The sequence below is a fragment of the Acomys minous genome, assembly GCF_964271855.1.
Source record: "Acomys minous genome assembly, chromosome: 13".
NCBI lineage: Eukaryota > Metazoa > Chordata > Mammalia > Rodentia > Muridae > Acomys > Acomys minous.
Window position 1 is genome coordinate 72,023,918 of NC_140495.1, and position 22,591 is coordinate 72,046,508.

The window sequence follows — 22,591 nt, forward strand, 5'->3', positions numbered from 1 at the left end:
GGCATTCTGGGAGTAAGCAAAGCATTACAAATGTTATTGCTATTCCTCCAGAAAGGCATGTGCTCATTTATTAACATCAGAGGCAATTAACATGATACTAAAAATAAACATGCACCAATTATGCATAATACAAACTTAACAAAAACCTTTGTCCACTACAACTAGTGGGTGTAAACAGACCTTTCCATCCACCCTTAGTGCATTATTATTTTCACAAGTAAAACATGAGGGGAAAATAGTGAATTTAATGCTGTTCAGCACCTTTTGTAAAACTGAAAGACTTAACATCTCCATATATCAAAAACACCTGTATCTATACCACCTAAAACATAAAGTTAATCATCTCTCAACTTTAAATTCGATTTACATCACTTTTTAGCTTGGTAAATTTTAATAGTATTTAAAAATTATCTAAATTCATAAAAGTATTTCATAAATTTCAACATTTAATTATTATGTACAAGGAACTCTATGAAACGGGTTAAAGAAGTGCTGTGATAAAGTTCAAGCAACATTACTAAATTTAACAAAATTCCAACCAAATCAAGGCAGAGGATGCTCAAAACTCTTTATAAGCTCCTAGTGAACAAGAAAAGTTCCAGTAATAAAAGTCAATATGAGAAATAATGTTGAAATTGCCAGTAAAAATATATTTTAATAAGCATGACATATGTTTGATAGCAACGATATGATTTTATACAAAACCTTTAAAACATTGGCATGTATGAACTACCTGGCTTGATCAAATGTTAAGTTAATATTTTAAGATTTAAAGAAGTTGATTTCAAAAATACATTTTAGCAGCCATTGTTTTACTTCCAGTTAAAACAGAATAAAGTGTTAAAAGTAAAATGTATTGTCCACTAAAAGCCCCAAATTAGAAAAATTTAAATAGTATACTATTCTAGCAATAACAGCTTTTAATGTGATGTAGTCTAAGGACGGTGGAAGCCAATAATAGATGACCAGACATACATACGGGTACAAGGTTTCACTGAAATACTTAGGTAGCAAAATATATGAAAAATAGAAAAGTAAAAAGATAAAATTAAAAAATATTGCACAGCCACATTACCTAGAAAGTAAAGTTGATGTTTAAATGGCTCTACACATGGATGATATAAATTATCTTCCATATAAAAAGGTATAAATATGTCATAGAACTTAGCATCTACACAACTATAATACATTATTTAAATCATTGCTGAATGAGGTAATTGGTAAGTCTCTAACAATGCTTCTGTCCTACTGGAAATATTTGAGGGCAGCAACCAAGAAAAACTTTTCCAAAAATATCTCTGAATCAAGAACAGCTATGTGTGCAGCTCTCCCGATGAGTGAATCAGCTGTGTTGGGCAGTGCATTAATGACATTGTATCGAACCAAATTACAGCCTTTGCTCTGCAGAACTGGGCGAAGCAAGTTGTGAATCATTTCTGAATAGATTTGCCCTGTAAAACAGACAAAAAGGAAATTTATTTGCATAAATGAAAGTCCTTATCAAATTTTCTCTAATTAAAAAATTTATATAATTTCTACACAAAGTAGAGAAGTATCTGTGGTAGTTTGAATAGGTTTGACCTCCATAGACTCATGTATTTGAATGCTGTCCCTTAGGGAATGGGGCACTATTAGGAGGTGTGGCCTTGTTCTGGAAGTGTGTCACTGTGGAGGAGGGGCTTTGAGGTCTTAAATGCTCAAGCTTCACTGCTCATTGTGAAACCCATCCAGTTTCCTCTTGGCTCCTTTCAGATCAAGGTCAGCTCCTCTAGTACCATGTCGGCCTGCACACAGCCATGCTTCCTGCCATGATGACAACAGGCTAATCTTCTGAAACTATAAGCCAGTCCTAATTAAATGCTTGCCTTTATAAGAGCTGCTTTGGTCATGGTTTCTCTTCGTAGCAATAAAACCCAAACTAAGACATTATCACTAATTTTTTTCTTCAGCTATTATCTTGATACTCTTTGATAGGAAATATTATTTATAAAAATATGACTAACCATTAATACCTTACCTGGCCACTTCAAATTTATTATACATTATTTTTTGTCAAATTTTAACCCAAAACATGTATATAAAGCAGTTTTCTTTCAATTTAGTCACTTATAATTTGCTAAACAAAGAAAATAAGATAATTATGATAATATTTTGATAAGGTAAAATAAAATACTTTATGGCCTAGCAATTACTTTTAAAACAATTCTATGAAAGATAACATTTCTACAATATTCTGACAAAGAACAGCAACTTCCTCTTATCAGAACAATATGAGCTGGCTTGAAGAGTTTGCTTTTGTGGTCTGAGAAGTTATTTAATACTTTTAAGTTTAATGTTTAATTCTTCCACTTTTCTTGCTCTTCATCCTATACATAAATGGCAAGTTTGACTCATCATATGAGAGGAAAATATGGTGTTTTTCTTTTTGAGCCACGCTTATTTCAGTTAACATGCTGATATCAGATTTTTCCATTTTGTATTGATGCCATTATTTCATTCTTTTTAAAATAAATCATTTTATTTTATGTGCACTGATGTTTTGCCTACATGTCTGTCTGTGTGAAAGCGTGAGATATTGGAGTTACAGACAGGTGTGAGCTGCCATGTCAGTGCTGGGAATTGAACCCGGGTCCTTTGGAAGAGCCTTCGGTGCTCTTAACCACTGAGCCATCTCTCCAGCCCCCTTCAGTCTTTTTTTTTTCTCATAGTTGAATATGGATCACTTTCTTTATCTCATTTTTTTAAAAGGGACTATAAGGGGGAGAAGAGGGCAAAAGAAAAGGGGAAAGAACAAGGGCAATAAAATATGTACTTCATAGAAACAGAAGAGGGTACTATTTGGAGGAAAGGAAAGGGAGGGTGAGAGTGAGGGTGAGAAAGGGCATATGGGGGACAGATAATGTCACAATGAAACCCAATTTTCTGTGTACAAAACAGACAAATCCATGAACCTGCTTTAATTCAAAGCTGTACTCCTACTCCCTGCCCCTTTTAGGTTCATTCTTACAATGGATTTAGCAGGTCATGTTAAACAAAAATGCTAAAGATTAGATATATCATGTTTGTACATATATAAGTATGCAAACTGCTGTAAGGTGCAAAAATATTGCTTAGAATGCTTATGTACTCTTTGTCATTAATGGACAAGTAGCTAGTGCTTCCATGGAAGGAGCCAATTTAAGCATGGTAGACTTTAGAAGTCGGCTGCAAGGCTGGAGAAATGGCTCAGAGGTTAAGAGCACTGTCTGCTCTTCCAGAGGTCCTGAGTTCAATTCCCAGCAACCACATGGTGGCTGACAACCTCTATTATGAGATTCGGTGCCTTCTGCTGGTGTGCAGGCACACATGCAGGCAGAATACTGTATGCATAATAAATAAATCTTAAAAAAACAAAAGCAAAAACAAATGAAGTAGGATGCAGTCGTGCAGAATGACAAGAAGAAAAGAGTAGGTAGAAAACCAAAGACACAGAGACAGGCATTTAAGAGGAGACTAAGAACACATAAGTTAACCAAAAAATCCAAAAACAACAAAACCACAACCAACCAAGCAAAATAATCAAAACCAAACCTTTCATTCCCTTCCTTCCTCTTAGTTTTTACTGGGAGTCAAACTGGCTCTGTGAGTCCATGCTATTTTTTAAAGTATGTTTAAAAGGAAAACTTTTTTTTTCTTTATTAGGCAACCCAGGAAGCAGTCCCAGCAGCACAGAAGCTCACTGTTAAAAGACATTCATTTCAGCTGGGCATGGTGGTACATGCCTTTACTCCCAGCACTAGGGAGGGAGAGGACAGCCAGGGCTGTTACACAGAGAAACCCTGTCTCGAAAAACTGGAGGGAAAAAAAAAATCATTTCATCTTGGCTGCACATGAAGATCTTTTGTACTTCCTCTGTGCAGGCTCTAGTTTTCACAATAAATGTGACATGAACTGAGACCCACGCTAGGGTCTTCCAATTCACAACTGTATTAAAACCCCTGCCTTAAGCAGGTATTTGCTGTCACAGGATCAAGTGTTTAAAAAGAATTGAGACAATATTGGGAGTTAGAAGATCCAGATTCTTGCTTTAATCCTGTATTTGTCAACAGCGATTTTGCATAAACATACAATATTTTTGAGACTTAGTAACTAAATGAGCAAATAAGACTTAGGTGAAATTAAACACCACCAAACCAAATAACCCGATTAAGAAATGGGGCTCAGAACTAAACAGAGAATTCTCAACAGAGGAATATCAAATGGCTGAGAAACACTTAAAGAAATGCTCGGCCTCATTAGTCCTCAGAGAAATGCAAATCAAAACGACACTGAGAATCCATCTTACACCCATCAGAATGGCTAAGATAAAAAATTCAAGTGATACCACATGCTGGTGAGGATGTGGGGAGAGAGGAACACTCCTTCATTGCTGCTGAGAATGCAAACTAGTACAGCCACTTTGGAAATCTATCTGGTGCTATCTCAGAAAACTGAGAAAAGGGCATCCTCAAGACCCAGCTATCCCACTCCTTGGAATATACCCAGAAGATGCTCCAGCATCCAATAGGGACATATGCTCAACCATGTTCATAGCACTCTTATTCATAATAGCCAGAACCTGGAAACAGCCTAAGTGTCCCTCAGTAGAAGAATGGATAAAGAAACTGTGATACATTTACACCATGGAATACTACTCAGTTACAAAAAACAAGGAAATTCCAAAATTTGTGGACAAATGGATGGAACTAGAAACGATCATACTGAGTGAGCCAGCTTAGAAGCAGAAAGACTCACATGGTATATAATCACTAATAATTGGGCACTAGCCCAAAAGACATGTCCCATGAAAGTCTACACTTAACAGGAGATTGGGATAGATGTGAGGACATCCTACTGGGACTCTAGATAAGAGAACTATAGGAGATGGGGAAATAGAAGGATCCAGAGAGTCTTAGAAACCTACAAAAAGAACATTGTAACGGGTGGATCAGGGCACAGGGGGGTCTGCTCAAACTATCGCACTACCTAAGAACAATATAAGTAGTAAACATCGAACCCCTACCCTGATCTACACAATGGACAGGACATTCACCACACTTGAGTGGAGAGCAGGGACTGACTCTGACATGAATTTGCGTGCCCCACATTTGACGACCTCCTTTTAGTAGGGAAGCCTAGTGGCATTCAAAGAAAGAATAAGCAAGCTACTAAGATGAGACTTGACAGCCTATGACCATAAAGAGAAGGAGATGGTCCCCCCATGACCTAGGGGAAGGAAATGGGGTGAAAATGGGAGGGAGGGAGGAATAGGAGGATACCAGTGATGGGATGACAATTGAGTTGTAATCTGAATAAATTAAATAATAATAATAATAAGAAAAAGACTCAGGTTGCCTTGTAATTTCAACTAGCTTTGATTTAAATTTTAACAACATCAAAGAAACCAAGACCACTCACTGACATTGTAAGGGGGCAATCCTTGCTGCCATCTTTACTTACATGGTGCCCAGAAAAGCATGAGGCACAAATACTACAAAAACAAGCAAGCCCAGCAATGGAGGGGAAACCAAAGCTCAGATTACTTTCCAGCAGCAGAAGGCAGAAGCATTGCTTACACAAAAAACAGCTCACACAGCAGGAGAGGAAGAACTGAAAAACATGGAGAAGAGCCTTTGATGACAGGAGGAAAAGGGAAGAAAGGATGTTGGAGGTTGGTCTGATGCATTTTGATGCTAGTTACTGCTTGCTGTCTCTGTGCCCCAAAATTGCTATGTAACTTTGCCTAAAAACTTACTCCTATTTGACCAATAAAAAAAGCTGACACACCTAGGCAGGCAACTGGGATGGGCATGGCTAAGGTTCCCAGGATTTGGGAGACAGAGAGAATCCAGGGAGAGAGGAGGAGACAGGATGGAGGAGGGCAAGGAGGAGAATCACCATGGGATAAAAAAGAGCCACATGGCCCAGAGAAGAAACTCTCAAGCCCTGCACGGAAAGAGATGGCCAAAGTGTAGAACAATAGCAAGTACTTTGGGATCATTGATGGGAGGTAGGGCAAATAAAAATTACTAGAGAAAAACAACCCTGTCTTTAGAAGAAAAAAAAAAAAATAAAGAAGGTTTTGATGACCATCTTTGTAAATTAAAAAAAAAAAAAAGAAAGAAATTACTAGAGGTGGATGGAATGGGATGGAAACTGGGAGTTATTGGAGGTAGGGGGTAATACCTGCCTTGCCCCAGGCTCATTTTAAAATGCATCAAGTGTCTGTGTTCTCACTGATTGCTAGCAGGTTAGAAAATACCACCATAATAATAATTTGTCTAATAATAAACATTTATTAGGCCATACTTATAAAATAACCACAACAAAAGGGAAAAAAGTGAGTGACTTGTGACATATTTGAGGAACAGTTCACTCACAGACAAAACTGACTGAGGCACTTGTTTACTTTACCTGACTGCTTGTCCTTTAAAGCTGTTTTACACATTTCAATACGGGCAGAATGGTAAGGAACATAGCGGTCCTGCAGAGATCCTACCAGCACAACATTCTTGAAATAATGAAGCCCTAAAGATAGAAAATAACAAATTAGAATTCAAAACGGAACCAGATTTAAAACTTAGTGGTATCATGACAAAAATTAAACTTCCACAGTAGTATTACTTTTTGTTTTTCTAGACAGGGTTTCTGGCTGTCCTAGACTTGCTCTGTAGACCAGTCTGGCTTTGAAGTCACAGAGATCCACTTGTCTCAGCGTCTAAGTTCTGGGACTAAAGGCGTATGCCACCACTGCCCTAGCATTAGATTTTTGGCTTTTAAATACATTATGAATCTACTCTTCAAATTTCTACATACTCTCTAGACAAACCTTGCTTCAGTGCATGCAATCTGTGCTATAAAGAAATGTGCATTTGCACTTCATGACAGCACAAGAACTCTGACATGGTAACATAAGAGACTGAAAAATCAAATGTGGGCCTCTAGGGTTCTGAGTATATGATGGCATTCTTGCCTTCCAGAAGGTACTTCATAACATTTATAGATAATCCCAAATACACAAAATCATATTTTTCCATAAAAACAGACAACTCCATTTAAAACCATCTAAAGATTTTTCTTAAGTTTTCCCTTATAACACTTGTTTATCATCACTATATATTCTGCTCAGACTTTCTTAGTGATGCCAGGCATGGTGGCGCACGCCTTTAAACCCACCACTCAGGAGGCAGAAGCAGGGGGATCTCTGTGAGTTTGAGGCCAGCCTGGTCTACAAAGTGAGTCTAGAACAGCCAAGGCTACTCAGAGAAACACTCTGTTGAAAAAAAAAAAGATTCTTAGTGATAATAGTAATGGGTGCTGAGATCTGTTCACACTTTTGTCATCCCACTCCATACACACTTGTTTTCTTTATAAAGAAGGTTAAATTCAGGTTAAGTCCATGGGTTACTTTGTGACTAAGCCCAAGTAGTACTTGACCTCTTAACATCAGCAGTATCCAAATTGGCTGTTTGGCTTGATCAGTAAATACAAATTCATGTGATTATTAAACAAGATAATGACAATATATTAGAACTGGGATATGTGAATAGGGAGTTTGTTTTAGAATGTTCTATAGTAAAGTTTTGGTATTTTATGCTTGAGTCAGAATCTTAGAAGCTAATTGTAGGGATGACTGTTAGTTCTGAATGCAGGACTTTGAAGACATCTCTTTTTCTTTTGGAACTCAGGGACCTTAACTCTTTTTGTTTGTTTTGTTTTTCAAGACAGAGTTTCTCTGTGCAGCCTTGGCTGTCCTGGATCGCTTTGTAGACCAGGTTGGCCTCGAATTCACAGAGATCTGCCTGCTTCTGTCTCCTGAGTGCTGGGATTAAAGGTGTGCGCCATCATGCCTGGCAGGACCTTAATTCTTAAAAGGCTGAACCCAGGGCTGGAGAAATGGCTCAGAGGTTAAGAGCACTGGCTGTTCTTCCAAAGGTCCTGAGTTCAATTCCTAGCAACCACGTGGTGGCTCACAACCATCTATAACGAGATCTGGTGCCCTGTTATCGCGGGCAGGCACACAAATAAATCTTTTTAAAAAAGATTTAAAAAAAAAATGATCCAGCTATACAACTCTTGAGTATACAGCCAAAGCATGCTTCATCCTACTAAAGAGACATTTGCTTAACCATGTTTACTGCTGGTCTCTTCCAACAACTAGAAACTGTAAACAGCCTAGATGCCCACGAATGGAGAATGGATAAATAAAATATGTACATTCACACAAGGGAGTATTACTTGGCTCTTAAGAAAACTTACCAGGTAAATGGATGGAACTATAAAAAATCATCCTGAGTGAATTAACCCAAATCCCAAAAGACAAATAATGTATACTTTTTCTTGTATGTGAGTATGTGTGCTGTGATCGATATAAACAAAGGTTAGGTACTTAGTAAAGTACCAGGTAACTGAGGATCTTCCACGGAGGGTGAAACAGAACATACTGTCATGGAGTAGTGAAGAAACTAGAAGAGAGGAGTGAGTAGGAGGGGGAGGGAGAGAAAGGCAAAGGAGGGAATACTGGAAGGAGTAACAAACACCAAAAGATCATTTAAAACACCATACGGACATCTACTACTGTATACGCTTTGTAAAACAGAAACACATATAAAAAGAATTCTTACAGCATCACCAATACTAGCACAGTATCCCAACTAGGTATCTCTTTGCTACCAAAGTAAACATCCAGTGCCAGGAATGGGTTAACCTTGTTGAGTCACTGACCAAAGGGTCTCATGGAACCCCTACACACCAAAGGCTATTGCCAAGACCATTGGATACCCTCCACAACCTGACATTTTATATGTCATCAAACACAGAGATGTTGAGCCGGTGCCTCCCTAGACGCCTCACATCTACTGACTACTGTTCATGGTACTTTAAGGTACTCTGCACGCTATCATAGGAGAAAGATAGTCATCAATATTCCCGATCCACAAACCCTGCAAGGCACAACAGTGGACTGCTGGAAGATATACTTGTGCAATAAAGGCACAAATGTAAAGGGAGTAACCATTTCCTATTTAGATTTAAGGCCCATTCCTTGTTGGAACCCTTACTGTCTCTGCTAAAGTGGCTAAAAATATGAGATTAGACAGGTTACGAGACTAAGGGAAAACCCAATGCTATTATTCTACAGACATTTTGCTGTATGTATAGTTCAGTGCCTCGCTCAAACCACATCAGAGAAACTTCTTACAATAGACTGGAATTAACAAAGAGGCCCACAACTGGACAATATGCATAGTTAAAAAAAGACTTTGGAGTACTAAATCATAAATGAGATGCCTTCATCAAACCCCACCCCTCAATGCTCAGGGATATAAGTGGAAGAGAAAGATTGCAAGAGTCACAAGTGATGGATGACTCTAAGCAAACAGTATCTTCAAGACACAACAGGATCGATGCACCCAAGTGTGGCAGCACACACAAGGCTTGTCCAGGTTCAAGCTAGACAGGATCCCATTGTTGAGAGGATGAAGTGAATACAGGTTCTCACCTCTAACCAAGAAGCTACCTGCAGTTAATACCTGCTGACAAAAAGAAAATATTTTCTTCAGTGGAGTCCCACTGAATATAATAACTACATTTGAGGGCAAACCTCATGCTGAGGAGTAGTTGACCAACACAAAACAAGCTCAATTTTGTTTTTTGTAAATGGGTACTTTTTATATTATACTTTTAGGGGGTTGTACTGTCTTTTGATTACTCTGATTTTCATTTTTGTGTTTCTGTAGTTTATTTTTGTGTTTTGAAAGAAAGAGAAAAAGAATATACAGTTTGGCAGATAGGTGAGTAGAGATGTGGGAAGCATCTGGAAGAAGTTGGAGGAGTGAAAAACATGATTTAAAAAAAAACAAAAGGAACATTATAGTAGCCTGCCCCCTCCCCCAAAAGAAAAGTGTAATTTCTAACATTTTAAAAAAAACATGCTTGACAGCCATGAAACAAGAGAGGAAAATATATGTAAATTTATAAAAAGGGTTGAAGGCTTGAGAGGCGGTGGGTGGGGTGGGGCAGCTAGAAGACCACAGAGACGGACAAGTAGCGTTCTTACTAGAAAATAATAACTAATAGGGTCAGTGAGATGGCTGGGCAGATGCTTGCTGCACCAGCCAGATGATGTGAATTCAACACTTAGATCCCATGTGAGGGTGGAAGGAGACAATTCTACCAGCGATGACCTCTGACTTCCAAATATGTATAGTGGCATGCATGTGTCCACACATACCCCCCCCACACACGATATATTCAAAGTTCTATACAGCTAGTAAAAAACACAATCCTACTAAGAAATTAAGAACTATTCTAATAGTTTAGCATTAGACTTTGCTAATTTCTTTCCACAATTACAGCAGAGTGATATATTTCCATCACCAGAAAGTACCTCATAATGTTTCCTCACAAGCCTATCTTTTCAGCTGTTGCTACATACTCACCTGCTTTATTACTAAGCTTATATAAAAATGTTTGGCGAGGATCTGAATGATCTCGACACGTCAGTTGTAAAAGAGACCCTGATTTTTTCCATTTCTGCATAAACCAGAGACCTAGAAAGTGGAATATGATATGTAAGCACACATGGAAAGGTAGTAATACATACTAAAATTATTAATGTTAACATATACTTATTTAAAATAACATTTTATACATTAACTTTTTTTGGCTAATAAAATTTATTTGCAAAGTACCTTCGCCCTCTGATAAACATATTTACAAGCATACTTTAATGGTGGTTCATGGAAGCTGTTGTCAGAAACAGAATACATAATATACAAAGAACAAACTTGAGAACACTGTATGTTTAGACATCCTTCTTAAAATTATAAAAACACAGGGAACAAAACCTCAACCACAGTAGGTCTAAATGCCTATGCACTAAGCTTTCAATCTATTGGCAGTTACAAGGAGGTTACAGTAACTAATTTAAACCTCACTCGATTGAACAACTTTCAACATTTTCTAATAACAATTTAAATTTATTTAAACCCTATTTTTTATTGTACTTTATATTACTAATAATACATATTTATGTATTTTTAAATATTTCCTTGCTACACCCCTCCTGTCCCAATAACCCATATTTAAATGACTCTACCAAAATATAAATTTAAATAAATTCTCAACATTACTTAAGGATTTTTTTCTTAATCCCCCTTTCTCTTTCCTCTCCCTCTCAGATGACAGGTCTTACTATGACAGTCAGGCTATCCTGAAACTCATGATCTTCCTGTTTCAGCTTCCTAAGTGCAGGAATCATAGGCACATACTACCTTTGCTTGGCTTCAAAATCTTATTTATTTCCAAAATAAAGAATTGTCTGGGCTTTGAAATTACTGGCTATAAATGGGATACAAAAGAAAACTGGAAGCAATGAAATTTTAAATTTACTTTTGCAATGGGAATTTGACTACACTAGCATTTTAAAAAAAATGATAAGGAAGGAAAATATAAAGCCAACCAACAGGAAAACTAAGGTGCTGTCATATCTCAATACAATTTTTACATTGGCCTGGCACTGTGACACTTAACCATTAATCATAACACTAAGAACACACAAGTAATCAAGGTTAGCCTAGTCTATATACCAAGTTTCAGGCTGTGCAGGCTATATTAATGACACCTTGTCTCAAAGAAAACAAAAAACTCAAAACTAGGGTCTTAATCATGAATTTTAACTTCTTTAGAAAACTTGGATTAATTTAGTTTGCCCTTAATGGCTACCAAACCAAAAATAAGGAGTTAACAGTCCACAGAAAGTTATTTAGTAACTTTATAATATATCAAACATATTTATTCATTTTCCAATCAATAGAATGAGCAGAAGAGTTTATTTATATGATTAAAACTTAATGACCCTTAATTTAGTGGAAGTATCTTCTTGGGGCTTCTGACAGATACCTCCTCAATAAGACTATTTTCTAAGATTATTGTTTGTTTGGAGCTTGAGGACCATTTCCTTAGAACCTTAGAAAACAGCAGGGTAGGTGAGCTATAACTCTCAGCAGCATCTGGAAAGAGGAGGATGATACCCATGCCTTTTGAGTTAGGATCCGAGATGGCTAGTTTTGACTGACAACTTGACATGACATAGAATTGCCAGGGAAGGAGTGTAAATGAGGGACTGTCTAGGATAGGTTGGTCTGGGATGCTGTCTATTTAATTCTTTATTTATTACTTGTTTGCTTATTTCTATGTTTTTACAGGTGTACATAGACGGGATAGTGTGTGTGTGTATGAGAGAGAGAGAGAGAGAGAGAAAGAGAGAGAGAGAGAGAGAGAGAGAGAGAGAGAGAGAAACAGATTGTGGGAGTAGCTTTTCTCCTTTCACCATGTAGGTCCCAGGGATTGACCTGCTGAGTCTTTACCTGCTGAGCCCTCTCCCTGACCTCTCTTTTCTTAACTGGGTCAGCTGAGGTGGGAGATCCATTCTGAATGTGGGCAATACCATTTTATGAGCCAGACCTTGGATTGAGTGGAAGAGAGGAAGCCGAGCACAGGCCTACTGCATTAAACTGACTGTGAATGTCATCTGATTGGCTGTTTCATTAAACCCTTTCTCCCTTAAGCTGCTTTTGTCAGGATATTTTACTGCAGTAACGGCAAATGGGTCTGAGAAAGCAAGGCATACTCAGCAATGGAAGTCTGTTATGCAACAGGAGAAAGTAAGAGAGTGGAAAAGTCAAGAGCATCAGGGTAAGCGTACTTGGTTCTCAGACTGGTATTCAAAGATCAATAATATGGAAGGGGTGAAGGCATGCTTCTTAAATTTTTTTTCATGTAATTTTATGAGTATAAACGTTTGCCTATATGTAGGTATATGCGTCACATGCATGCCTGTTGGGAGTCTCTGGACCTGGCCTGAGAAGCCCCAGATGCCGAGAATCATTTGGGTGCTGAGAATTAAACTTGGATTCTCTGTAAAAGCAATGAGTGCCTTTAACTGCTTAGCTGTCTCTCTAGTCCCTAAGTCATTTTCTTGAATTAGAACTCAAAAAAACTGGCCAAGCTAGCTAGCGGGAAAGATCTGTAAGCAACCATTGAAATAATTTTTATTAACGTACTTCATATACACAACAAAATAAAAAAAAAAATAGCTTTATCTTCTACTTTATCAGGCCCCAGGTGTGTGACAAATTTGCTCTAAACATAAATACCAGGAAATTCTAAAACTGTATTTAAATTACCTACCTAGGACACAATTTTTTATCTAGAACAATGAAACTTTTTACCTGTGTTGACGAGAGCACTGCTGTTGTAGAGTGTACCAAGGTGAGGTCCAGAAAGAGAGAGAAAGGTATGAAGTTTGCTGAGGTAATATTTAAACCTTGGCCTTGTAAGCACTGAACGGATTATTAAATTGCCCAATGAATGTCCAATAAAGCTGTAAGAAAGAAACAGAAAAATCTATTTATCATACAATATTTGTTTTAAAGAGAAACAAATCAACAAAAACCCCACAAAAAACTTTTCAAATGTGATACACCAGAGATTACTTTAAAATAGTAGGAATTTGAGATTTTGTTTTTAAATTATAGTTTAATACTTAAAATACTATAACTTGTAAAGAAAAAATATAAGCATATGGATCTCAGTTATGATTTAAGTATCTTTCAGAAATAACATTCAATAACACCCATAATTACTAACTGTGTAGAAATAAATGTATTTAAAAATGTTTGTACGGGCTGGATAGATCATAGACGGTGTGCGCAGTTAAGACAGAGAGCCCAGGGTCAGATCCCAGCGACTTCACTGCAGCTCACAACCGTCTAACTCCACTTCTTGGGGGTCGGATGCCCTCTTCCAGCCTCCATGATTACACATGCACATGACTCATACATTCATGAAGACAAAACATTTGTATACATGATGTAAACCTTTAAAGAACAGTTATCTAATGACTAGGTCATAATTTTGTCTCTTGAAGTACATATCCAAACTATTTACTTGTTAAACTTCAAATATAACAATGAAACTGTACATATAAAAAAAAATAAGATAACTTTTTAGAAATCATCTATTAGCGGCTATTATGCTGTTAACAGTTTAAAAGTAAGGGAATGGGGTGATGGTGTTGTTGCTGAAGTCCTTGCCTAGGAAGCACTAGGACTGAAATTCAATCATCAAAATTCATGTTAATAAAACAAAAAGAGCTGGCGTTTAATTCCTGGAAGCCACATGATGGCTAATCATCTTGTAGCCAGCACATGTATATGGGTGCTGTGGCATACACATGCACACACACAATAAATAAATACATATTATATTAAAAAAAAGATGGGCATGTGTGTGCTCGCTTGTAATCCTAGTGCTGGAGAGGTAGGGAAGGGGGGCTTCTGGGGTGTGTTTGCCAGCTAACTAGTCTGTCTACTTGGTGAGGTCAAGGCTCAGGAGAGAGCCTGTCTCAAAAACAAGGTAGACAGCAATTGAGGGCTGACACCTGCAGCTATTCTTTGGTCTCCATGTGTATGTGAATATACATGCACATGAATTCAAGAAAATATAACTTAAGATGTTGACTGATGGGCTGGAGAGATGGCTCAGCGGTTAAGAGCACTGACTGTTGTTCCAGATGACCTGGGTTCAATTCCCAGCATCCACATGGCAGCTCACAACTGTCTCTAACTCCAGGATCTGACACCCTCACACAGACATACATATAGGCAAAACAGCAATGCACATACAATAAAAATAAAGTATAAGAAAAGTTAACTGACATGTACTACTTATATATAATGTGGTAGTTCAAAACATGTATATAATGTATCATCATCAAATCAGGTAGTCAGCATTTGTATCTCTTCAAACGTTTTTCATCCCATTCTGTTGGAAACTTCTGGCTTTTCTGGTTCTCATATATGCAATGCACAGGAATAATGTCTGCTACCAGTAACCTATTTTCTGTCTCTTACGTTTATTCTGAACATATTATACTATAAAGTAATACAACACAAACTTTCCTTAACGGTGGATGTCTGTGTACATGTTTGTGCGCATGCACATACAGGTACATATGTGTTTATATATGTGTAAAGGCCAGAGATTGACATCAACTATCTTATTGTTCCCCATTTTATTTCTTGAGACAGGGTCTCTCAATGAACCTAGAGTTTAAAAACTGGCTAGAAAGACTGGCCAGCAAGCTCCAGGCCCCTCACTAGACTGACAGATGTGCAGCATCATGCCTGGCTTCCACATGGTGCTGGGGATCTGAACTTGGATCTCAACCTTGCATAGCAAGCACTTTACCAATTCAGCCAGTCTCTCTCATTTATCCCCATCGTCCTTTCTTGGAAAGATAGCTTCTCATTTCATCACATTAAAATAGCTTATTTTGTGTGGGTACTTATTAGGCGTGTCAATGCAGCGTCTCTCTTTCTACTGACCACTTAGCTGCAGGTGTTGTCATCAGCTGGGTCATCTCTCCAGCCGCAGTTCCTAAACTGCAGACTAGGGTAACAGTGTTATAGATTATTTTGTTGTATAAATCATAGAACTATAAAAAGACTATGTAATAATATAAGTTACCTTATTTTTGAGACTGTTAAACTATATATCTGAATATACTGTATAATTTCATCCAAAAGGCGATCAGTCATGCAGTCAAAATCAGCAAATGTATCATTCTAAATAAGAGAAAACATATTATACACTAAAATATGTACCATAACATGAAAAACTGAATACAATTATCTTTTAATTAGGTGTTATCAATATAGTTAAGTTCATTTTAGGCCAGTTCATATTCTTTAATTAAAATGAACAAAAAGTTTCTGGGGAAAGGAGTCTCAGCATCTGTAATAGCACTCGACTCATATAATGGCTTAGTTAATACAATTTTGTTCAAAAAAATGTGACCTCTAAAACATTTCATACACAAGAGAACTCCTAAGTCAGGATGTGTATCATCTGTAAGTCTTCTGGATCTGAACAGATGGTAAATTTCATAGACGTCAGAAGAGTTTGTGTGACCACAGGCATTTTGCAGCAAGCAAACTGCAGGATGGGGCCCAAGGATACTGCCCTATTGTACCTGGTTTCTCTCAGACATGAGAAAATCGACTCTTCCTCCAGGCAGTCCAAGTTCGATGTATGTTTTTACTAGTCGGAGATCGGCACTGTTTCCTGGAAAATGAAAAGTGATGTTTAAAGGATGAGGTGAAGTAAAAGGTGGCATGTAGGCTTATCACGCATTTTTACAGTTTTTGGAAACAGTTTCCAGCCAATGTCCTTTACAGTTTATCTCTTGAGAAGTTTCAGTTCGTGTACCTAGCAGCACACCGCTGACAGACTCACTGGACACGGCACAGCAAATGACTCACTGGCTCTTGATCACTGCCCCAGGCGACCATGTAACAAATCTTGACTGCAGTTTGCATCGGATTTAGTCTGCTGACTTTCCTTTGATGACTACGATAGTTTATAACCATTAACTAAAAATACATCCAAAAGTATACTTAAAGACAGAGATAAAGCATACAGGTATAAAATATGGAACATCTTAAACAACCTAGTTGTTTGCTCTGATCCCTTTGGTTTACTACCAATAGATACACACTATTATCAGGTTTCAATTTTACTTAACCCTTCTAATATTTATTGTTTAGCTATTTAATAATTAATGTATTAAAATATTGTACTTTTTATTCCTAATTTTAAAATGACTACTTCTACTTTTCACTATTAAGTATAAGTTTTATGTGGCTTAGAAATATATTCAATTAATCATAATTATGGGTTAGAGAGTAGATCTCCTTAATAATAATACTTAATGTCTCGTGCACAGCTCATACACATTAGGAGTGGCTAATTGTGTCGCATCGATTATTCTTATTAACTTACTTATTTATTTTTGTACTCTGGATTTTAAATTTTTGACATAATAATATATTGATGCTAGTAGCTAGAGATTTATTTAATATATCAAATAGTCTGCTTAGAGGAGTGTTGGTATTGTGTTACTAGATTTGGTACCACAGCCGGGCAACCAAAGAATGTGCTGAATTCCATCTTTTTTCTATTATTCTGAACCAATTTCTGTAACATAAGGAAGACCTGTGTTTTGAAATTTCAAGTGAAGGAAATCTGACAGAAAATTCTACTGTCAAAAAGTCTTATTTTGAAGACAATCATTTGACATCGCATTATTTGAGGATAGGGTTAAAAGGTTGGTATTGAGGGATTTTTAAAAAAATATATTTTATTAATTTATTCCTATTACATCTCAGTTGTTATCCCATCCCTGTATCCTCCCATTCCTCCCTCCCTCCCATTTTCCCCTTACTCCCCTCCCCTATGACTGTGACTGAGGAGGATTACCTCCCCCTGTATATGTTCATAGGGTATCAGGTCTCTTCTTGGTAGCCTGCTATCCTTCCTCTGAGTGCCACCAGGCCTCCCCATCCAGGGGACGTGGTCAAATATGAGGCACCAGAGTTCATGTGAAAGTCAGTCCCCACTCTCCACTCAACTGTGGAGAATGTCCTGTCCATTGGCTAGGTCTGGGTAGGGGTTCGAAGTTTACTGTACGTATTGTCCTTGGCTGGTGTCATAGTTTGAGCAGGACCCCTGGGCCCAGATCTTCCCATCATAATGTTCTTCTTGTAGGTTTCTTGGACTCTCTGGATCCTTCTATTTCCCCATTCTCCCATGCTTCTCTCACCTACAGCCCAAATAGGATGTTCTCCCCTCAGTCCCACTCTCCTGGTAAGTAAAGACTTTTATTTCTTGAAGGGTCTTTTAAAAAAGGTCTTTACTTAATAATTTTAAATCCAATAAAATAGTTTGTGGTAGAATTACAACATGTAGTGTGTCACGTTAATTGGCTGGCTCTTTCTACCAGCTTCTCAACCCAGAAAGGAAAATCTGCTGAGTTAACCATGGCAGTTGTTATGAAGCTACACATTTTAGTGATGCCGAAAATCAGTAAGAGTACCGATTTCCTTTTCAAGTCTGTAAGGTTTAAGAAGCAAGGTAACAGATGATAGGAAACTATTAAAGGAAGAGTCCTGAGGTTATAGTTAATAAAATCAGCAAGAATACAGAAAAAAAAATTAAGGCATTTACATGAGTGTCAGATCCATGGCAGATTTAAAAACAATGAAAAAAAAAACCTAATATTATAAAGTTAAGCACATTTCTGTTTCAAAATATAATATTAAATTAATTTTAGCAATTCACTATTTTTCAAGTTCAAAGATTACAGAAAAATAAATATTCTATTAGGAAAAGCTATTGAGTTGCCATGAGTGTGTCAACAGCTGCCACATACCATCTAGACCATGGACACAGACAATGAGATGCACGCCGTCCTCAGACCCATCTTCTTCTTCCATGCTGAAGTAAGGTGCTGAGGACGCCAGCAGAGGAACATCACTGTACATGAATCCAGGCAGTTTAAGTTGTTTCAATTCTTCTTTTGCCTGAAGGAAGCTGAAGTGAAATATTATAAAAGATATTCTTTACTAAAGATTTGTCACTCCTCATTTTTAGAAACAGAAAGACAACATAATGAATTTAGAGAAGGGCAAGAAAAGAAGATGGCAATATTTGTAAAAGTATAAAACCACATGGGGTCATCTAAATGATTCTCTCACAACTTTTTTGGTAGTTTTCTTACATAGTGTAATTAGATACAATGAATACTTTAACCTTGAAGTAACTTTAAAATAGTCTTTCAAACTTGAAACTGACAAAGAAAATATTAGAAGCAGTTTATACTTCCTACAAAACTTAATATTGCATGCATAAAATACTTTAAAAAGTACTGGAGAAATGACAACTGGTATCTGCCATGTAATCAAATCCTCTCCTTTGTTCTCTTACAACTTAAAAAATAACAAGCAGCTACCATATAAAGCAGGGCAAGCACGGCACTCAAACAGGAGGGGCTGCTTGAACTTTGCTCTGAACACACCGATAAGGAGCAGCACCGAGAGACACGCACGGCTGTAACCGACAGAATACAGTCCTTGCATGATACTAAATATAACTGGAAGACTGTAAACATCAAAACTGCTATTTAACATGACATCCATTTGGCCGAGAAAAGGGGAAATAAAGGAGCTGATCAATACTTGTCTGTGTAGTACACATAGACTTTGCTTTCTGATGCCTCAGAAAAACTGGGAATCCAAAAGGTATGGTATCAGTTATTGTTTTGTTTCTGAGACCGGGTCTCTCTATGTGACTGTTGTTGTACCGTGGGGGTGGGGTGGAGGAAGTTAGCCTTGGACTCAAAAAGATCTGTCTGACTCCTGAGTGCTGGGATTAATGGTATATGCTACCATGTGATGCTTGTATGTAAGTTTTCAAATCAATGACTATTAACACCTTCTAGCTTTAGGTTTTATGTATCTTTTTTTTTTTTTTTTTTTTTTTTGGTTTTTCGAGACAGAATCTCTCTGTGTAGCCTTGGCTGTCCTGGACTCACTTTGTAGACCAAGCTGGCCTTGAACTCACAGCGATCCGCCTGCCTCTGCCTCCCAAGTGCTGGGATTAAAGGCGTGCGCCACCACGCCCGGCCTGGTTTTATGTATCTTAATGACAAAGATAAACCAGAGTACTGTACACATGCCCAGACTTTTCACCTCACAGATCATGATTTGGTCTAGGCTGAAGTGGAATTTTTAGGAACCAGTGCACACAGATCAATCTGCTCTGGAAACACCTGACTTAAGCAAGGTGACTGGGGGCTGCTGGATTTAAGAACTTTCTGCAAATGTGTAATTTTCATCTATTTAATATTAATAGTACCCTTATTTCCCACGTGTACTCATAAAACCTAGCTCTTTTCTGAAGTTATAGGGGAGAAATAAGGTAGTTACAAAAACAGGGTTTTAACCTTAGCTATTGCACAGTTCTACCATAAAACTGCTGGGGGAAAAAAAAGTCTAACCTATACACAGGACCATTTGGAAACAAATCACCAAAAGTATATTGTGACCATTTCACCATTTTTCACCATCAAGGGAGCATGGTCTATTAGAGGAAACAACAAAAAGATTCTACCTTTGGCACTATATTTGAGGTTTCAGATATACACTTAGACAAATACTGAGTTCCATTACTTACGCATGTATTTGAGGTTTTGGTGAATTTTCATACCAGGTCATTGAAGAAGTGAAGTTGTAAGAAATGCTGCTTGGCTGCTTTGTAATGGCATCAAATTTACTTCTAGAAGAATATTTAACACCACAAGGAGAATCGCGGGGAGCAGATGGAAAGGACAAACAACCAGACGTACAAACAGCAGGAACAGTTACACCAGCCCTCAGGTATTCACTGTTAACGTTTTCAGATGGTTCATGTCTTTCTTCTCCTAGCACATGTCCACTTATGTAGTGAACACTTACTGTCTCATCTGTAGATGGAAAATCTGTTTCTTCATAATACCCATTTTGAACCATTTGTTGATCCTCTTCCTCCTCCTCCTCCTCTTTTCCCTGTTCCTGTTGTAGACGACTAACTCCTTTTTCACAGGCTTCCTTCTGAGAGCTAACTGAGCTGTGGTAAGTACTAACACATGCGTCAGAAACATCCATATTGCTCTGAGATCCAAAATAATTTTCCACGAGCCCTTGTTTCACCACATCAGTACTGCTAGAAAGACAGTCTCCTGTACTCAGAGGGTCACTTTCAACAACAGGGGCTTCTGAACACGCCTGCTTATTATTTAATGGCTCACTAACTTCCCTTTCAACAGTTCTATCTTCGTTAAGCTCTGTATCAGTAGAGACGGACCCGGAAACAACACAAGGAGCACCTAAGCAAGTCAGTTTTGAACTTAGTGTTGTCACTGTTTCTGCAGAGTTGTTATTAGATGCAGCATGACTCTGGGAGCCTTTCAAGACAGTGTCCAAATTAGGCTTGGAACCCCAACTATTAATATCACTGGGATTATCTTCACCTGAGAAAACAAGTTGTAAAGGCTCTTTACTGCTTGCATTTAACGAGTGCACTGCTAAACTATTATTGTCCAAATGCTCTGAAAAAACAACACATTGCTGTTGCAAAATAATACTTGACTTTTTAGTATCATCACATCTTGGCAGATTCACGGTTCCCAGATGTAATGCCGTTTTACTATCACTCAGATGACACTCAGCTACAGCACATTTCTTACAGTTATCATCAGGTGACAGTTCATCATCAGAAGGTAGGGAGTTTATTGACGTCAAAGATGACTGGATTTCACTTAAAGCACTTGTGCTCTCAGTGCAATGACTTCCTAGTGAAAACTTTACACTGTGATCCGGCTTCATCAAAAGCTGAGGAAACAATCTTTCACTGTTGCATGGCCCTGGCCCTGGGAGAGTTTCAAAGGCTAGTTCTGGATTTGGATGTGTTGCAACAGAACTTGGCTCACTTTCAACACCCGAATCTGAAAATCTAGAGGAGGCATATGTGGCATTAGTATCTGGTAACTTAATTGTGTCGCCACTTACTACAACATGATATTCTTTTGTAGAAGGAGCAGGTAGATTACTTCTTAAGTTAGTTAATGACTCTTCAGTAGAATGACATTTTACTTCTTGTACAGCATCCTTTTCAAGTGTTATTTCCGTAGACTTGGATTTACCATTAGAGTCTAAAGACTCAAAACTGGGTAGTAAATTATCCACAAATAGTTCATCTTCTCGAAGCTCTGTCCAAGGTCCTGTTTTAACAGTTACTTTCTCTCCACTGGATTTTACTTCAAGTGTGCTAACTCCCGAAGATGGGCTTGTCTCATTGTCACGGCACTCATCTGATGAACTTCTAGCCGCCACACTGTGCTCCACATGTGGGATATCACTATCGTCTTGGGAGATAGCAAGTTTACCTGAAATGGACAAATTTGCACAAAGATTTAGGCTGCCAGAGTTCAAGAGATCGAACTGGTCTGGTTGCATATTTTCAGTATCTGGAGACTTGTGTTCGGTTCTGTCTGTAACAGCTGGCAAACAGCTAGCTTCCTTTTGACTTGTCTGTCTGATGGAGGTTTGTGGGTCAAAATTATGTCCACAAATTGTGGGATCCAGATTTTCCTTCTGACTATGTGAAGGATTGCCTTCAAAGCATTTAGTGAGATCACTTGATGCTGTATTTTTCAAACATCTGTAGCTTACTAAAATGACAGAATCTTTAGAGTTCTGTTTTATTAACTTTTTTGTGTTTTCTGATTTCATTGTTTTCATGAGCTTAGTGACCTTAACCTTGGATTTATTTGATTCTTCATTCTTCCCTTTTACAGATTTTGTTAGCTGCTTTTCACTTTCTGTATAGCAAATACTGGCGGCAACAGCAGGTCTGACCTTCAACTCTGGGCTAGAAAGTCCTGTTACAGAGCTTTCTTCAGTCTCATGTTTATCCATTCTACTGGCCTCTGATATCTGAAGACTCTGAATTCCCATCCAGGGTGCATCTAAGTCTTTTATCCAAAGAAAAAAAGATTCAAGTTTACAAGTGTGAGAACTCAAAGGATCAAGACTACTTTTTCTAACTATAACTTTTTACTTTCCTCAAAAGTAAATGAAACTAGAGGAAAATGATTTAATGTTACAGTATGGCTTTATGTATATTTGGAAGA

The 22,591-nt window shown here is 37.8% G+C and overlaps 1 protein-coding gene across 8 annotated transcripts in view; it reads right to left on the bottom strand.

Moving 5' to 3' along the window:
* Positions 1-33: 33 nt before the first annotated feature.
* Positions 34-22,591, bottom strand: part of FAM135A (family with sequence similarity 135 member A) — a 77,844-nt gene continuing 55,286 nt past the window's right edge. For 5 of the 8 annotated variants that reach the window (XM_084754277.1, XM_084754281.1, XM_084754278.1 and 2 more), the window contains 8 exons: positions 20,095-22,432; positions 18,293-18,453; positions 16,055-16,146; positions 15,550-15,647; positions 13,251-13,402; positions 10,458-10,568; positions 6,433-6,546; positions 34-1,451 (listed from right to left, as the gene is read on the bottom strand). In XM_084754277.1, the coding sequence (XP_084610403.1) occupies positions 1,246-1,451; positions 6,433-6,546; positions 10,458-10,568; positions 13,251-13,402; positions 15,550-15,647; positions 16,055-16,146; positions 18,293-18,453; positions 20,095-22,432 (3,272 nt within the window). In that variant the 3' untranslated portion in view covers positions 34-1,245. The remainder of the gene's footprint in view (positions 1,452-6,432; positions 6,547-10,457; positions 10,569-13,250; positions 13,403-15,549; positions 15,648-16,054; positions 16,147-18,292; positions 18,454-20,094; positions 22,433-22,591) is intronic. The other 3 variants (XM_084754282.1, XM_084754280.1, XM_084754279.1) reach the window with 1 other exon arrangement.